We start from the raw sequence: 16,935 nt of genomic DNA, 5'->3' as shown, positions 1-16,935 counted from the left end.
GCAAACCTGTATGAGATTTTTTTTTTTTTCTACTATGGAAGTCAATGGTGCCAATCGTTCTTCAAAATATCTTCCTTTGTGTTCAGCGGAAGAAAGAAACTCATACAGGTTTGCAACAGCTTGAGGGTGAGTAAATGATGATAGTATTTTCATTTTTGGGTGGAGTATCGCTTCAAGTAAAAAAAAATGTTTTTGTATTTTTGAAACCAATCTTATTATTTGTCACACTGCTCAAATGCATCCTACTATTTCTCATAAGGCCGCACAATTAATTAAATTATAACTACAGTATGCTCTGGTAGTATGGAGATGAAATTGTTTGCTTGGAGATTCAAGCTATTATTTATACATTACTTTGTTGTTGTTTTATGACTTAGAAAATGAACAACTAATTTACTCCTAATTTTACATCTAAAATCATCAGAAAAAAATAACAGGTACATGGCAGACCAATTAAATAACATGGTAAATATTGCAAATATCTTTTTATATGTGGTTTTATGCTGTTTTGTGATATCTAAGCAACAGCAACAAGATGTTGAGATATCAGTTCAAACGCAGTTCAAATCACGAATTAACTGCAAATATGATGACTAAATCATGTCAAAACAAAAATCTATTTTTATTCAATATCTTTGTCTTGTTTTTCAGTAAAAAACGACACATAAAAACAGGGCCCAATGTGCTGCATTAATATGATGGGGTTTTCCATATTGATTTTTCACAGGAGTTTCATCCATATTTAGAATCCACGATGCATTGTGTTGTGTTTTAGGGTAAAGGGATTTATAGAATAAAAATCAGCATATTAGAATGATTTCTGAAGGATCATGTGACACTGAAGACTGGAGTAACGACGCTAACGATTAAGTAACAAATCATCTTTGCATCACAGGAATAAATTACATTTAAAATACATTTAAAATTTTGTAATAAATTCAATAAATTAAATGTTGTGTATATACATATATATATACACACCTATACACACAGTATGTATTAAACAGAAAAACAGAGATCTGTGAACTTGTGTGAGCGAAAACAGAATTCAGCTTGATTTTCCATTTGCAGAATAAGTTCTGCATAAATGCTAAGCTTTCCAGACGAGCGACTTTTGTGGGTCTGTATCAATCAATTACAGCAACCCCTTTCAGAATCCAGCCGGCTAATCTAACCCGACCGTCCTCTCGCAGAACTGAGGTCAGTCAGAGAGCTGCTCGCTGGAGAATCTGCTGTTACCAACCGCTCAGATTCATGTGTGCTGCTTATATAAGAGGGATTAGGATTAGTCCTTATTTTGCTTCGTTTCTCCACTTCACGCCCATATGAGCAAGCTCCTCTCGTTCAGTTGATGCCGGACATACTGACTGCCTTACATTCAGCTCGTTTAATGCTACTTTAAGACAATACTTGAAGGCAGTGACTTTTGTTTACAGTTAAAAAGTCCTAGATGTTGGCGCGGTACTGTACTGAACCCTCTGACCTGAAGATGTTGGACTTTGATTGACAAATCTGCGGTTCGGCGGCAGAGGCAGCACTCGTGGCGTCAGCGCTTGCTTACTGCTCCTCAACTCTATCATCAAAAATACACCAGAGGCAGCTGTTCTGGTTTGCTGACGTCTGTTCGGTGTCACGCTGCGGTTTGATGGGCATGACGGGCCAATTAAAGACGGCTCAGTGGCTGCTAGAAAAGTTGCAATGCTTTGGTTGAAACACCACCCCTTAATACAAGTCAGAAAAGTGCAATTCAGAAGTTCACTCAACACAAAATGTGACTAATCATGACTATTGATTCCTTTATATGCTGATTGTTCCCTACTGATAATATTACATTTTTCTAAACTAAACAAATGCTGTAAAAACAATTAACATTCAACCAGTCTCAACCACATCGTTTTATGATAACTTTGCATTGATCGACTATTTTGTAGGAGTTATTTAAAGCATTCTGGGAAATGGGCTGTTGCATTATATGAAAGTTGAAATGCAATGCATGAAATGCAATGCACTACTTTTCAAAAGTCGGGGGTCAAACCGAGGGATGCATTAAATTGATCAAAAGTCACAGTAAACACATTTATAATGTTACAAAAGTTTTATATTTTAAATAAATATGGTTTGTTTGAACTTCTATTCTATTGTTTCATCAATGAATCATTGTTTCCATAATTTTTTTAAAGGATTAGTTCGCTTTTAAAAAAACTTAATAAATTGTAATAATATTTCACAATTTACTGTACTTTTGATCAAATAAATGCTGCCGAAAAAACTTATATATCCCAAACTTTTAAACAGTAGTGCATATATAAATTACACACAATTTTACATCTAAATTACAATTTATTAAATTTACAGATAAATCACAACTTCTATACATTAGGTGGTAAATTTTACTACATTATTAATATCATCAAATGTTTCTGGCAATAGTGTATTTCAGAAAAGTATTCTTTATTAAAAACTAGACTTGCAGAAGTAACAGGATTTTTGAACTTAAAATTCACATTTAAATTGATCAAATTGATGATTGCTACACTAAATTGAACTGAAATTCATGATTTAAAAAGCATTCTCAGATCAATTCTGAATCCTGACTTGGAGTGTGTATAATGTGTGCTTGTTAATTAGTATTCATTAAAACGACAATGTCCCTGTCACGTGCTGTATTCAGGTACTCACGGTTGCGTTTGCTGTCCTCTTCATCCTCCTCATTCTCAGGGTCGATGTCTTCAGCCTGTGTGATCCAGTCCAGATAACCCTTCAGGTCTTCCTCCAGCTGCTGTTTCTCCCGCAGCTTCTGGAAATCTCCACGAGCCTTTGCCTTCTCTCGCTCTTTAGAGAACTCTCTGGGTTCAGGAAAATAGTTTTACCTTCAGTTCACTACTAATCATACAACATTTGTCTGCATTAATGATTGCATTACGTACTAAAATATCAAACCATGCGATATTTACTTGAAGAAAGATGTCACTTTTCAAGCATAACATTTCACAAGATGATACAGTATGAAAACACAGTATATTATAAATTTTGTACAGATATGTGTTTTTTAAAGTTTTACAAACAGCATTTTTTCAACTGAATATACAAGTATTTTGCATTATTTTGTACAACAAAAAACAAAAATTAAAAAAAAAAACCAACTGATTTAAGGTTTTCTTGAAATGACTTAATGTGTATGTATAATTAAATGGACATTGCTAATGTTGTGATGGACATGACTATCTATATATGAAGAGTTCAGATGCAAAAGACTAAATGCCATTTGAAATTTTCTTCTTTAATGATGATTTTTTATCAAAATTGTATATTTAAGTTTAGTAATTTCACTTAAATAACAATTAATAGGTAATTATCATTGCCATTTAAGTGAAATCACTGAACTTGAATATAAAAGCTTGATAAAAATGATCATTCTAGAAGAAAATTTCAAATGGCACTTAGAGGCTTTTGCATCTGAACTCTTCATATATATATATATATATATATATATATGGATTATCAATAAAGCATATTTGGTGTCTCTGGAACATAATTCTCTGAATGTGATTTCAAACATTTACTGAATCAAATAGAACTGAAATAGTTCTAAAATAGAAAAATTTACTTTCCACACCACCAAAAACATTTTACCATCATCAGTTCCAAAACACTTGGGTTTTAAGAGGTTTTATAAGATGACAATACTGATCTGTGTCTTGAATAAGTATAATGTTAAATAAATCTTCTGAAATAATGCAAAATAATACAAATAATTGATATTAAATATAATGTATAAATGTGATTATATATAGGTTCAGGGTCCAATTCTCACTACAAACTAATTGCTAATTAGCATGCATATTCCTAGGCTATTTATTAGTACTTATATTAATGCCTTATTCTGCATGACCATATTCTACATCCCATAATCCTATCCAATACCTAAACTTAACTACCTTCCTAACTATTAATAAGCAGTAATTAGGTGAATAGTCATAGTTAATAGTGAGAATTACCCTAAACCCTAAACTAATTCTCATGATTAATATGCATGCTAACCATATTCACATATATCTAAATGTACAGTAAGTGTAAATGCTTCAGCGTCCTGCCAGCAGGGTGCATGCTTGTCCACAAAGGACAAGGAGAAACATCACAGAAACACGCTCGAAAGGTCACACGACGTGTGTCGCATCCTTAATAAAATGGCAGAAGCACAAAAATGGAATCTAAACCTAATTTCTAGAAGATTGCTCGATCTGCAAATTGTATATGTTGAACCACAAGCACGCACGCCGTCTCTCGTGAGAGAATATTAATAACCCCGCAGCTCTAAGAAAGCGCTTGAAGGACTTGCGGACACAAGAAGCAGATTCATTTCACCCTTCTGGAGGAGGTCAGAAAATCTGTGCCCTTCTCTGAAGGAGATGTCATCTTTCTGATTAAAAAAAAACTAAATAACCATATCGAATTGAGTCACCCGTCTGGCTCAGGTCTCCTTCCTCTCCTCCATCTGCCCTTCCTTCCTGTTTGCCTCTTTCTGTCTTAACTAAACCCTATATCAAATTCAAGGTTTACTCAAAAATTAAGAACCGAAAAACTGATGTACAATGTAAGATATGATGAACAATGTTATTGGGAATGTCAGCCTATATTGATATTATTCATTATCGTTCCAAACTTTGAGGTCAGTAATACTGATACTTTTATTTAGAAAGGATTATCTAAATGGATCAAAAAATTAGAGTAAAGACATTTATAATGTTACAAAATATTTCTATTTCAACTAAATGCTGTTCTTTTGAAAGTTCTATTCAAAAAAGATTATTGAATAACATGCAGCACAATATAGTGTGTATTAAACTGTATATTGAGCAGCATATCAGCATATTAGAATGATTTCTAAAGGATAATGTGACACTGAAGACTGGAGGATTGAAAATTGTAACATTATATCACAATATTAATCTTTTTACTATATTTTAGATCAAATAAATGCAGCCTTGGTGAGCATAAAAAATGTCAGACCCCAATCCTTTGAACGGATGTGTATTTAAGTGCTGAATTGCTAAATCATCCAAATGACTAATGCTTTTTTTTCTCCAAAAAAGCAACTGCTTCTGCTGAATGAGCATCATTCACCTGCTTCGCCCTAGTTATTGTCCTCTAGTCGAAACAATGTCATTTCCCCTTCTTGACTTTCACTGGTCTGAATCACTTCCTCTCTCATTTCGTTCTGTCCTTGAAAGCGTTTTACTTAATAATGTCATTAGCTCAAAACAAATCAACCCGGCAGGCGTGAAGATCATCTCACAGCACACAACACTGCAGAAAACACCTGAAACCCGTAAAAAAATTAAAAATAAAACTCTAGGAATATGCAGTCATGGAAAAAGCATTGCAGACACCCCCAAGCAGATATATCATATATATACACTCACCTAAATGATTATTAGGAACACCTGTTCAATTTCTCATTAATGCACTTATCTAATCAACCAATCACATGGCAGTTGCTTCAATGCATTTAGGGGTGTGGTCCTGGTCACGACAATCTCCTGAACTACAAACTGAATGTCAGAATGGGAAAGAAAGGGGATTTAAGCAATTTTGACGGGCCGGACGGCCCTATCTATCCTAGTTTTGTGAAAAATAACCAGATTAGTTTGCAATTTTTGTCCATGACTGAACCCCAAGCAAGAAAAACTCTCTGGCAGATGTAAGAAATTCACAGCAGTCTCCACAGCACACAGCGATTCTCCTTCTCTTACCCACTGAGAACACCCAGCACAAGATTCAACACAAAAAACGAGCCCAGAATGATCAGACTAACAAAGTAGATCCACGGCGTCTCCCAGCCAATGGCGTCATTCACCTACAAGGGCCCAAACATGACGGTTAACCCGGAGAGAGAGAGTACATTTAGCTGAGAGAAACTCCATAGATGGGAGTTTAGTCTTGGGAGAAAGGGAGAGAAAAAAAGAAAAAAAAGAAATGGATACCAGGGGGTTTAGTGAAGAGAAAAGAGGAGCTGCTCACCCGCTCAACACACCCAGAACCAGGTTCAAGACGAAGAAAGAGCCGAAGATGACCAAGCTCACAAAGTACACCCAGGGCAGCTCCAACCCCATAGCATCATTCATCTGAAAGAACAGGGGAAGAGAAGCAGGAAGAAGAGGAAAAGAGGTGGGGAGAAAGAGAAAATGAAAGAATGAAACAGAAACTGTGAAGAGGAAGGTTCAAAACAGGTCTAGAGAAGACGTTCTGCTCAAAATCAATCTGGATTTCAGTTTTAACATGTTTAGATATTTCGAAGAAATACCAGAGCACTTTCAAAAGTTTAACTTCTAATAAGTTTCTTTAAATTTGTTCTTTAAATTTAAAGTTCTTTAAATTTGAGTGATGTGAGTCAATATAAAGGAAAGATAAAGGAGAAATCCCACACACTGTCTATAAAGCTGTAATAAATACTTAAATTATAACAAATAAATACTTTTTTCCTGTATAAACAGTATGTATTTATGTATGTACAGTATTAATGTATGTATGTACGGTATGTATAGTATGTATGTATGTATGTACAGAATGAATAGTATGTATAGTATGTATGTACAGTATGTATGTATGTATGTATGTACAGTATGTACAGTATGTATGTATGTATGTACAGTATGTATGTATGTACAGTATGTATGTATGTATGTACAGTATGTATGTATGTACATACAGTATGTATCTATGTTCTGTATGTACAGTGTGTATGTACAGTGTGTATGTATGTACAGGGTGTATGCACAGGATGTACAGATGGATGGATGGATGGATGTATGGATGGATGGGTGGTCCAAAAGTAAATTTGTCTTTTTAAAAATCCATAAAGAGGTTTAAAAACAGCTACTAAGCAATTTTTGGGTGGTGATTCACAGAAAATCTAGGCTGGAAATCTATCTGGAGTTTATGCATCTGTAAATGAACCATGTGCTGTGAAGAAACGAAGGAAACACGTTCCAGAGGATGATGTGAAAGGTGGGTGGATCTCATCAGAGCACACTGGTCAGTCACAGACTCTTGAGTTCCCTAACTCAGTGTGTGGGCTGCTAGTTTGAGCATCTCACTCTCGTAATGACTGTATGAGCACTTCATCCTCTCTACACAAATATAATTACCGACTAACATTCATTATATGCCAAGAAGACGACGTGCTGCTAGCTAGGACGCGTGTGAAGTCTCATGCTAATACTAACCCAGTAGAGTACATCCGTCCAGCCCTCCATGGTGATGCACTGAAACACAGTGAGCATGGCAAACATGAAGTTGTCGAAGTTTGTGATGCCTCCGTTGGGGCCGTGCCAGCCCTCCTTACACTCGGTGCCATTAATGGTACATGTGCGGCCGTGGCGGTTAATAGCACACGGCGCAGGCTCGTCCTCTATTATATCTGCACAGAGAGGACAACATCAAATATTAAAGGATTAGCTCACTTTTAAAACAACTTTTGCTGATGATTGACTCACCCCCATGTCATCCAAGATGTCCATGTCTTTCTTTCTTCAGAAAGAAATTAAGGTTTTTGATGAAAACATTCCATTATTTTTCCCCATATAATGCACTTTAATGGGAACCAAACGGTTCAAGGTCCAAAAGACAGTTTCAGTGCAAATTGCAAACTGTTCAAAGGGCTTTTAAGATTTCAGACAATGAATAAGGGTCTTATCAAGCGGACCTTGAACCGTTTGGTTCCCATTATAAGAAGAAAAAAAAATGTAATGTTTTCATCAAAAACCTTAATTTCTTTTCGACTGAAGAAAGAATGACAAGGATATCTTGGATGACATGGGGGTGAGTAAATTATCAGCAAAAGTTTTAAAAGTGAACTACACCTTTAAAGTAGTCTGTGGGCAGAAGAGACAAATCTTACCGACCTCAAACTTTTGAACGCTACTGTGTCAACATTCATGTAAGGCACAGAGGTTTAACAAACCTGTTCCTTGATAATAACAGGTGGCGTGCATTTTCCCAATGAAAAGCTCCAAACCGATGATGGCGTAGATGATGATGACGAACAAAACCAGCAGGGCGATGTGGAGGAGAGGAACCATGGCTTTAATGATGGAGTTCAGCACCACCTGTAAACCTGGAAATGCAAACGCACGTAAAAATGCAGATCCAGAGCAAGTCCAAACTTTCACATCTAGTTCCTATTGCATACACACAGACGCACACTAGTGTCTTTAGGGCATTGAGTTTGACAGCTTGTTCTCAGAGAACGATCCTGAGGGGATGCAGCAAGGAATGCTGCGCTTTTCCCGCCATATGGCCACATCATGCGCCATCTCTCACCCAACATCCACCCCTCTGCGGGGGTCTGGAGCTCTGGGCGCTCGGAAGGGGAAGCTGTCAAACTGCCTCATGATTAGTGTGGTGGTGCAAAACGACATATTTTACAAACTGACAAGTCTGAACGTCTTAACTCTTTATATGTAAACAGCTTGATCAGATTTCTAAGGGGCCGTTTATATATATATTTTTTCCTCCGAAAGGGTTTTTACCTTGCTAAACATGTAGTCAGCACACTAATTAAAGAGCTAAAATAAAATATAAATCTATAACACTTAGGGTTATTATCTAAAGCTAAAACCATTAAAAAATAATAATTACTTGAAACAAAATAAACATTAGATTAAATTAATATAAAAAAAACTGAAATATTTTATTTTTGCAAGTTGCCAAGGCAATAATATTTCTGTTAGGGTGTGTTCACACTTAGCATGTTTGTTTTGATAAAAACGAACCCTTGTGCGATTGCTCAGTTAGTGTAGTTCATTTGAATAAGTTTACGAGCAGACCGAGACTTCGTTACCACCAAACAAGCAGACCGAGAGTTCGTTAAGTCGCTGTTTTGACTTTACACATTTTATAAGCGCTTCACGAGAATATCATCATATGTAGGCTACACACATATAACAAGCGCATTTATACCAACACACAACATAGTTTAGGATGTTCTGTAAAATCCGTCGCAAAATATACAACGGAATAATATTACATTTTTATGTATAAAAAGTCACTGTGAGCTCTAAGCGGATCCGAACCAAAAGAAACAAGTGAACCAAACTACAAGTGTGAACACAGCACTTATATAGACATATTTTTAGAAAAAAAGACAAAAAAAAAAGACAAAAACAAAAAATTACTAAAACTTTAACTAAAGGAGAAAACGTAAAATATACAACTTAAATTTAATTCAAAATGTTCAACAAACTATAATAATGTATCAATGATACTAAAATAACACTGATTCACAATATTAGTGATTTATATACTGTAGTATACTCACTATATTTAAAGACCATAAGCACTCTACCACTCTACTCACTGGGCACTCCTGAGACCAGGCGAAGCGGTCGCAGCACTCGAAAGGCTCTGAGGGCTTTGACGTCGAAACCTCCTGGTTTTCCTCCGTGACCGTGCACGGGCGGGTGGGTTCCAACAATCTCCTTCTCCCCATCTTTGGTCAAAAGTTCCAAGACAACACTAAACAATCTACACACACACACACACACACACAAAAAATAATAATAATAATAATTAACACTCTGAAGAACAATGATGGTCCGTGATCAAACTGAAAAATAACTCAATGTCTCAAAATCATTTATGAAAAATAAAATAAAACTTGGTAAAAACCTCTTTACCAAAACCCTGTCATATGAACAACCATATGACAGGTCCAAAAGACAGTTTCAGTGCAAACTGTTCAAAGGGCTTTAAAGGATTCCAGACGATGAATAAAGGTCTTATCAAGCGAAACGATCGCTCATTTCAAAAAAAAAAAAAAGTTTAAATTTTATAAGCTCAAATGCTCACCTTGCTCTGTTCTGTAATGCGCGTTTGTGACTCTCCTGTTCGAACCCATTTATCATAATGAACGAATCTTTTTTCGTGTCATTTGGTTCATTCAACGAACGAAATGAACAAATTGACTCTGAAAAAGATTTATTCATTTTGATTCGTCCATCTTTTTACGAGTCAATTCGTTAATTTCGTTTGTTGAATGAACCAAATGACACGAAAAAAGATTCGTTCATTTTGATGAACGAGTTTGAACAGGAGAGTCACGAACGCGCATTACAGAACAGAGCAAGGTGAGCATTTGAGCTTATAAAACTTAAACTTTGTTATTTTTTTAAATGAGCAATCGCTTCGCTTGATAAGACCCTTATTCATCATCTGGAATCGTTTAAAGCCCTTTGAACAGTTTGCAGTTTACACTGAAACTGTCTTTTGGAACTTGAACCGTTTGGTTCCCATTGAAGTCCATTATATGGAGAAAAATCCTTGAATGTTTTCATCAAAAACCTTAATTTCTTTTTGACAGAAGAAAGAATGACATGGACATCTTGGATGACATGGGTGTGTGTAAATTATCAGCAAAAGTTATTTCAAAAGTGAACTACTTTTAATAAAGGGATAGTTCCTGTTTGGTTACCCATATTGTTAAAAAATTATAACATTCAACTTAAAACTTATTCCAGAAAATACTGTGTGCGCTATTAAGATATAAGAAATTCCTATATATATAAAATCTAATTATAATAAATTAATTTATAAAAGAATTACATTCTTTGAAAATAAAACATTAGTGCTTTATTTATTGATCTAAAGTAGCAAGATAATAGCTGAAATATCAAAGCATATTTGGCTTATAAAATAGAAAAACCCTTTCAGCATCACGACAGCATGACCTTTCATGAATGTGCCAAAACATAAACAGCAAGACATTCAATCCGAACAACATCAGACAGCATCATCCGCTGCACACAAGGAGAAAAGCAGCATGTGATCACCTGAAATGACCACGGTGCACATCTGAACACTGGTGTATGACAGGACCTCAACAACAGCGGATAAAATAACCAAAAAAAGTATAAAATAAGCTGATTTTGAATGCATCTGCTTCCATTACCATAATTCATAAAGTCTTATTAATGTCAGCGATTCATCTTTTAAAGTCAGCATGAAACAGAATTTGCGAAAGTGTTTTCTTCCCTATTGTGCCGTTTATCCGAGTGAAACAAGACAAAATGAGGGCGTGAATTGATTGGGTGGTTTGCTATTGGTGGATCTCATGTGACTGACAGCTTGCCCCGCCCTCGCGCCAGTAAACGTGTCATTAGATAAGAAAAGAGATGTTGCTTTAAGAGGGGGGGAATTATTTAGATTAAACTTTACGAGGGCACATGGATAAAATATATGAAAAGATAACGATGAGCATTTTAAATAAATACCGCAAGTATTCCATAAAAAAAACAAGACTTTTGATTTCATGGTGACTTTAAAGAGTGACTACCTATCTGTAAGTATTCGTGGCTAATTTGGGGCTTCTGTTCGAAAGCTAAAGATGAAGAGCGACAGCCTTGTGAACAGAGAGACGGGTAGGTGAAGAGAGAGAGGGAGACAGCTCTTTCTGCATGAGGCGAACTGATCGAAATGTGACCTAGCTGCCCAGTGGACTGTGTGTGTGTGTGTGTGTGTGAGTGAGGGAGATTCAGATAGAGATGCTGCAGATGAGGAAGAAAGGGATGTGAACACAGTTTGAGATGATTTACAGAGAAGCGAACAAGATATCAGCGGGCAGACAAGTGGACAGAACAGTTAAAGTGGTTTCACATCGCACTCGTAAACCGTGTGCTATTACTTTTTCATTTACAGACACACTAACACTTTCCATTTCATAAAATGATTGACTGAATCTGGATGATTTGAGCAATTTATAGCTGTTTCTGGTTTCAATTTAAAGGAAAATCCTGGGAAAAACATTACTTTTTCAAAAGTTTAGGGTCAGTATACTTTTTCGATTTTTTTAAGACCGTAAAATTGTATTATTATTTTAAAAACTGCATTTTTTCCTGCCATTACTCCAGTCTTCAGTGTCACATGACCCTTCAGAAATCATGCTGATTTGCTGCTCAAAAACATTTATTATTAAAAAAAATTATTCTTTTCCAGACTCAAATTTCCAAACCTCTCTGTACATTTCGACACGAAACGAGCGGTTTGTGAGAGAAAACCAACAGTATTTATATAGTTTTTCCATAAGAGGTAAAAACTATATAAATACAGTTTGTTTTCTCACACAAACCGCTCGTTTCGTGTCTTAGGCCATCAATGTGTACTTACATTTATGAGTCATTAAAGCATGTTTAATTTGGACTTCTCTGTGCATGCTCTTTGAGGTGGTGACCATAGACCTTCATTACATGACTGATAGACAAGAACGGTTTGACCTATAAATATCAAAATTGAAACTAATGTGGAAACAAAGACACCTACATCTTGGATGCCCTTGAGGTAAGCTAAAACATATCAAAAATGAATTTCAAAGTGAACTATCCCTTTAAAATAAATGGTTCATACAGCATTATATATAGTATTCAATCACTAACGGATCACTAAACTTTTGCCACGAAAACACTCAACATGTATATTTAATATTTTAGAAAATTAACTCAATAGTCTAGTGACGCATATTTTTCCATACTTACCTGGATCTTTTGATCAATTTAATGCATCCTTGCATATTAAAAATTAAAAACAACAACTAAAAAAACTAAAGTGAGACACATGGAAGTGAATCAGGTCAATGCTAAATGCTTTAAAGTATAGCCACAAGACACAGATGATATGCTTGTTAACATGATTTTAGTGTTAAACACACTTATTCTGTGTAAAGTTTCATCCAATTTTACAACTTTGTCACCATGACTAAAATCATGTCTCAAATCTTAAAACGTTCATAAAATGAATGAGATATTTCGCTTTTTGTTTTAACAGAACAATTTAAGTTTTTTAATATAAAATCATAAACTTCACATTTCTTCTTTTTTAAATCCTTTTTTAATAAAATAAAGGATGAGTCTAGAAGATGATCTTTTTGTAGTAATCAACGTTAAGCCATAGATGCCGCTGATCAAGCGTGTAACTTTTAATGAATTCGGAATATTCCTTTAATTATCGTTTGGATGTAAAGTATATGTGATCTCACTCTTCATGCTAATTACATTTCATGAATATCAAGATTGTAATAACCTCAAATGGAACACACACAATAACCATTATATAATTTATAGACATCATTAAAGCGAATGCTGGATATAGTAATCTAGAAACATTGTGTCCTGCATCGAGAGGCAGTTGCGTTATTTTATTATAAAATAAAGAGCGAGTAATACAGTCCACGCTGAACTCTAATCTAAAAATCAAGAAATGCTCCAAAGAGGCTGGTACAATGACTAATGAATAGAGAGAGACAGCAGCTCACATCGCTAGTTTATTTTACGGGTCTTTTCTGGGTCATATATGCCTGTGTGTGTGTGTGTGTGTGTGTGTGTTTTGGGAGTTGAGGAGAAGGTGAAGGGCCTCAGAGGAGGAAAATTAGTTAAATGACATTCCAGAGGATGTAGGGACGAAAGACCAAAACAGAAAAAGAAAGAATGAGCAAGACATTGGCATATTTGTCGATTTTGAACAATTTAAAGTGTCCTTGCTAATGCTAGTGCTGTCAATCGATTTAAAAAAAAAACGTAACTAATTAAAGGCACATTTCTGTAGTTAATCACAATAAAAATGCACCTAACATTAAAGCTTTTAATACATTTTTTTAATTATAATAATTTCACATTTAATCTCTGCATTAATGTAGAAGCAACATAAAAACAGTATATTTTAATTATTTGATCTAACCGGTGGGAAATATGTAGAAATTTAATAAAATGATCAAATAAAGTTATCAAAAACTAGTCTTCCCTCCAATACTTTTTTAAATTAATTTTATTAAAGCTACAAATAAAATTATCGCATGCATTAATGATCATTTTGACAGCCCTAGTAATATTAACTAGAATAATTACAAAAAAAAATATATATATATATATTAAAGACCCCAAATGTTTGCATGCGTGTATGTTTCTTTATTATTTAAATAGATCAATGTTTTATTTAATAATGTTACAAATTATTTAATAATAATAATACTAATAAGACTACATTATTTGTTTACACCAACCAGAAAATGCTTTGGAAATATAAATGCAAAATGTAAAAGGGAGAAAAAATTGAAAGGGACAGAAAAAGGTGTAATGTGCTGTCTGTAATAGAAATGAGATTTAAAAAAAAAAAAGCCTTTTTTGTTGTCTCTAAAAAAACAACAATTATGAGTTAAAGTAGTTCACTTTTAAAAAAAAAACTTTGCTGATAATTTACTCACCCCCATGTCATCCAAGACGCCCATGTCTTTCTTTCTTCAGTCGAAAAGAAATTAAGGTTTTTGATGAAAACATTCCAGGATTTTTCTCCACATAATGGACTTCAATGGGAACCAAACAGTTCAAGGTCCAAGGACCCTTATTCATCATCTGGAATCGTTTAAAGCCCTTTGAACAGTTTGTAGTTTGCACTGAAACTGTCTTTTGGATCTTGAACCATTTGGTTCCCATTGAAGTCCATTATATGGAGAAAAATCCTGGAACGTTTTCATCTAAAAACCTTAATTTCCTTTCGACTGAAAAAAGAAAGACATGGACATCTTGGATGACATGGGGGTAAGTAAATTATGAGCAAAACTTTTACTCCTTTATCTTAAGATGTTAAACCAGTAGCTGAGCTTTTGGAACATAAACGGAGGATAAACGTACCCTATGACAACAATGACGAAATCCAGCATGTTCCATCCGTTTCTGACATACGCGTTCTGATGCATCACCAAGCCGTACGCTATGATCTTTAGGAAGGTTTCGATCGTGAAAATGATAAGGAAGGCATATTCAACTGTTTCCTGTGGGAGACAAAAAAGAAAAAGAGAGAGAGATACAACTGAGTTTATTATGATATTCTTTGAAATATTAAATGCAAAAACATGGCTAACTTCATAAACAATGGATTTCAAGACATTATTAAGTAAATCAGTGTCTCGGAGAACCTGTACTAGCATAAACTAGTCCATGGCATCTACAATGAATACGTGTCATGGGGGAAATAAATGATTTGCCTTTTGCTTTTAAAGCATTGCAGCATGCAGCTCAGGCATGGCAGTGGCTAGTGGCTTGTTTTCTGTGCATTGATGGTGTTAGACACAGCCATTTAACTTGTCAAATACCATCTCTTTATACAAACACACAAAGACTCAAGCTTTCTCCTTTATGTGTGTGTGACAGCTGTGCAAAGGTTGCACAATGAAAGAGGTTAGTTGGTGTGCGTGCGTGCGTGTGCGTTTAAGTGTAAGGACATTTGGGAAGCCTTTATACGCTGTGGGCCTCGTTTTGCCAACATTTTACAGACGACTGAATGAAGCACTTAGCCCCGTGTAACAGAAAAGGAGCCTTTTGTAACTGCGGGAAAAGAGTAGCCCGGGCTCTCTGGTCCTGCTGCTACAGAGGCAGAGAGAGTGATATGATTGACAGCAGTCACTGCACTGAATATGAGATATTTACAGGATGTCAAAGAGGCAATCTGAAACAGATGACACAGAAAAACACATGAAACAAACAAATGCACTTGCCAAAGATCTACTGCATTAACTTTGTATAGCACACATTTGTCCACCTAAATATATAATATACGGGAAAAAAAGAGCATTCTTCTAAATATCATGATTATATTGGACCTGTGCATTCATCTTAAAGTGACAGCAGCCTAATATAGCTTATATATGCAGCTGATTGTGTCACCAAAGTTAACCAAACAACAAAAGAGAAATATCCCTATCTTTAACAAAGATAAATTGTATTAATTATATGTATTTATACAGTAAAGACTATGATGTGTTATTTTACATTTGATTATTCATTGACTGTACCTGAATATAGTTAGATTTACCCGAAAAACAAAGCACTGCTTATTTCATCTTTGTTCTGTTGTATTTATCTATGCAAGTAATGTTTATTATTTTAATAATCATTAATAAATGCACTTTTAGATGCTCTCTCCTACAATATCACCCCAATCATCCTAGAATGGTTAATTCTTTACAAATGGAGCTATTCAAATCATATGGTGAAATTGTTTTCATTTCACAAACAATATATATCGCAGAAAAACAAAATATCGCAATTTCAGTTTTTTCCCCAAAATCGTGCAGTCCTACACCAAAATGACATTTATTTGAAAAGTTTTAAATGCATCATACTAATAAACATTTGATGATAAATGCGTTTGAAAAATGCCACAATTGCACTAAACAAATGCTTTATTTTCATAATGCGAAATACTTTTTTTTTTTTCTCCTTCCAATTCTAGGGTGAAATCTAGCCGGGAAATCTTTTAGTGAGATTGAAAGAACGAGCAAGGAAATCCTGTTTTTAAAATCATATTTTTAAATATGGCCGCTGCTTTAAATGATGGGTTTTTCTAACAAAGCAGCCTTTAACCAGTCATATCATGCAAATAAACAACACAATTTGACATATCAAATAAACAAATGGGGGCTAGAGAGCTTCATTAAGCAATATGTGGTTGAGGACAAAGTAATAGAGCATTCCCAATCCATTACCCCTCTACTTTTATTCATCCATCAGCAGAGTGTGTGAGAATAGAAAGAAAGAGAGAGAGAGAGGAAAACAGAGGCCTGTGGGGCAATCCATAAATATCTCTGACTCATATCTGCTTATTTATGCTCTAAAGACTAACTGTACATACTCTCTCTAACACACACACTGCGTGAGACACACACACACAAACCATTAGCTAGTTTACTAAAACAAAAACATGTCACAAACACATGCCCTACTGTTCCACACATGCACAGTTCACCTTCAACACCCCTTTTATGTTAATGAACTCGGTTTTAATCGTTTTGGTTAGTGTTGATACATATTTCTCTGGATATTTGATGAGAGCAAAATGAAATATCAACTCTATCTTCAGCCATACATTGATTTGGCTCAATCCTTTAAACAA

The 16,935-nt window shown here is 35.0% G+C and overlaps 1 protein-coding gene across 14 annotated transcripts in view; it reads right to left on the bottom strand.

Moving 5' to 3' along the window:
• The window catches only part of cacna1da (calcium voltage-gated channel subunit alpha1 Da), an 82,244-nt gene that overhangs the window by 42,194 nt on the left and 23,115 nt on the right, over positions 1–16,935 (bottom strand). For all 14 annotated transcript variants that reach the window (XM_089125271.1, XM_089125272.1, XM_089125276.1 and 11 more), the window contains exons 4-9: positions 14,676–14,815; positions 9,359–9,525; positions 7,964–8,116; positions 7,227–7,420; positions 6,022–6,125; positions 2,680–2,846 (exon numbers count right to left, since the gene is read on the bottom strand). In XM_089125271.1, the coding sequence (XP_088981397.1) occupies positions 2,680–2,846; positions 6,022–6,125; positions 7,227–7,420; positions 7,964–8,116; positions 9,359–9,525; positions 14,676–14,815 (925 nt within the window). The remainder of the gene's footprint in view (positions 1–2,679; positions 2,847–6,021; positions 6,126–7,226; positions 7,421–7,963; positions 8,117–9,358; positions 9,526–14,675; positions 14,816–16,935) is intronic.

Source organism: Pimephales promelas, chromosome 21 (assembly GCF_988280905.1).
Source record: "Pimephales promelas chromosome 21, fPimPro1.hap1.1, whole genome shotgun sequence".
NCBI lineage: Eukaryota > Metazoa > Chordata > Actinopteri > Cypriniformes > Leuciscidae > Pimephales > Pimephales promelas.
The sequence above is the reverse complement of the archived record's forward strand: the minus strand, read 5'-3'. Positions and strand labels throughout refer to the sequence as shown.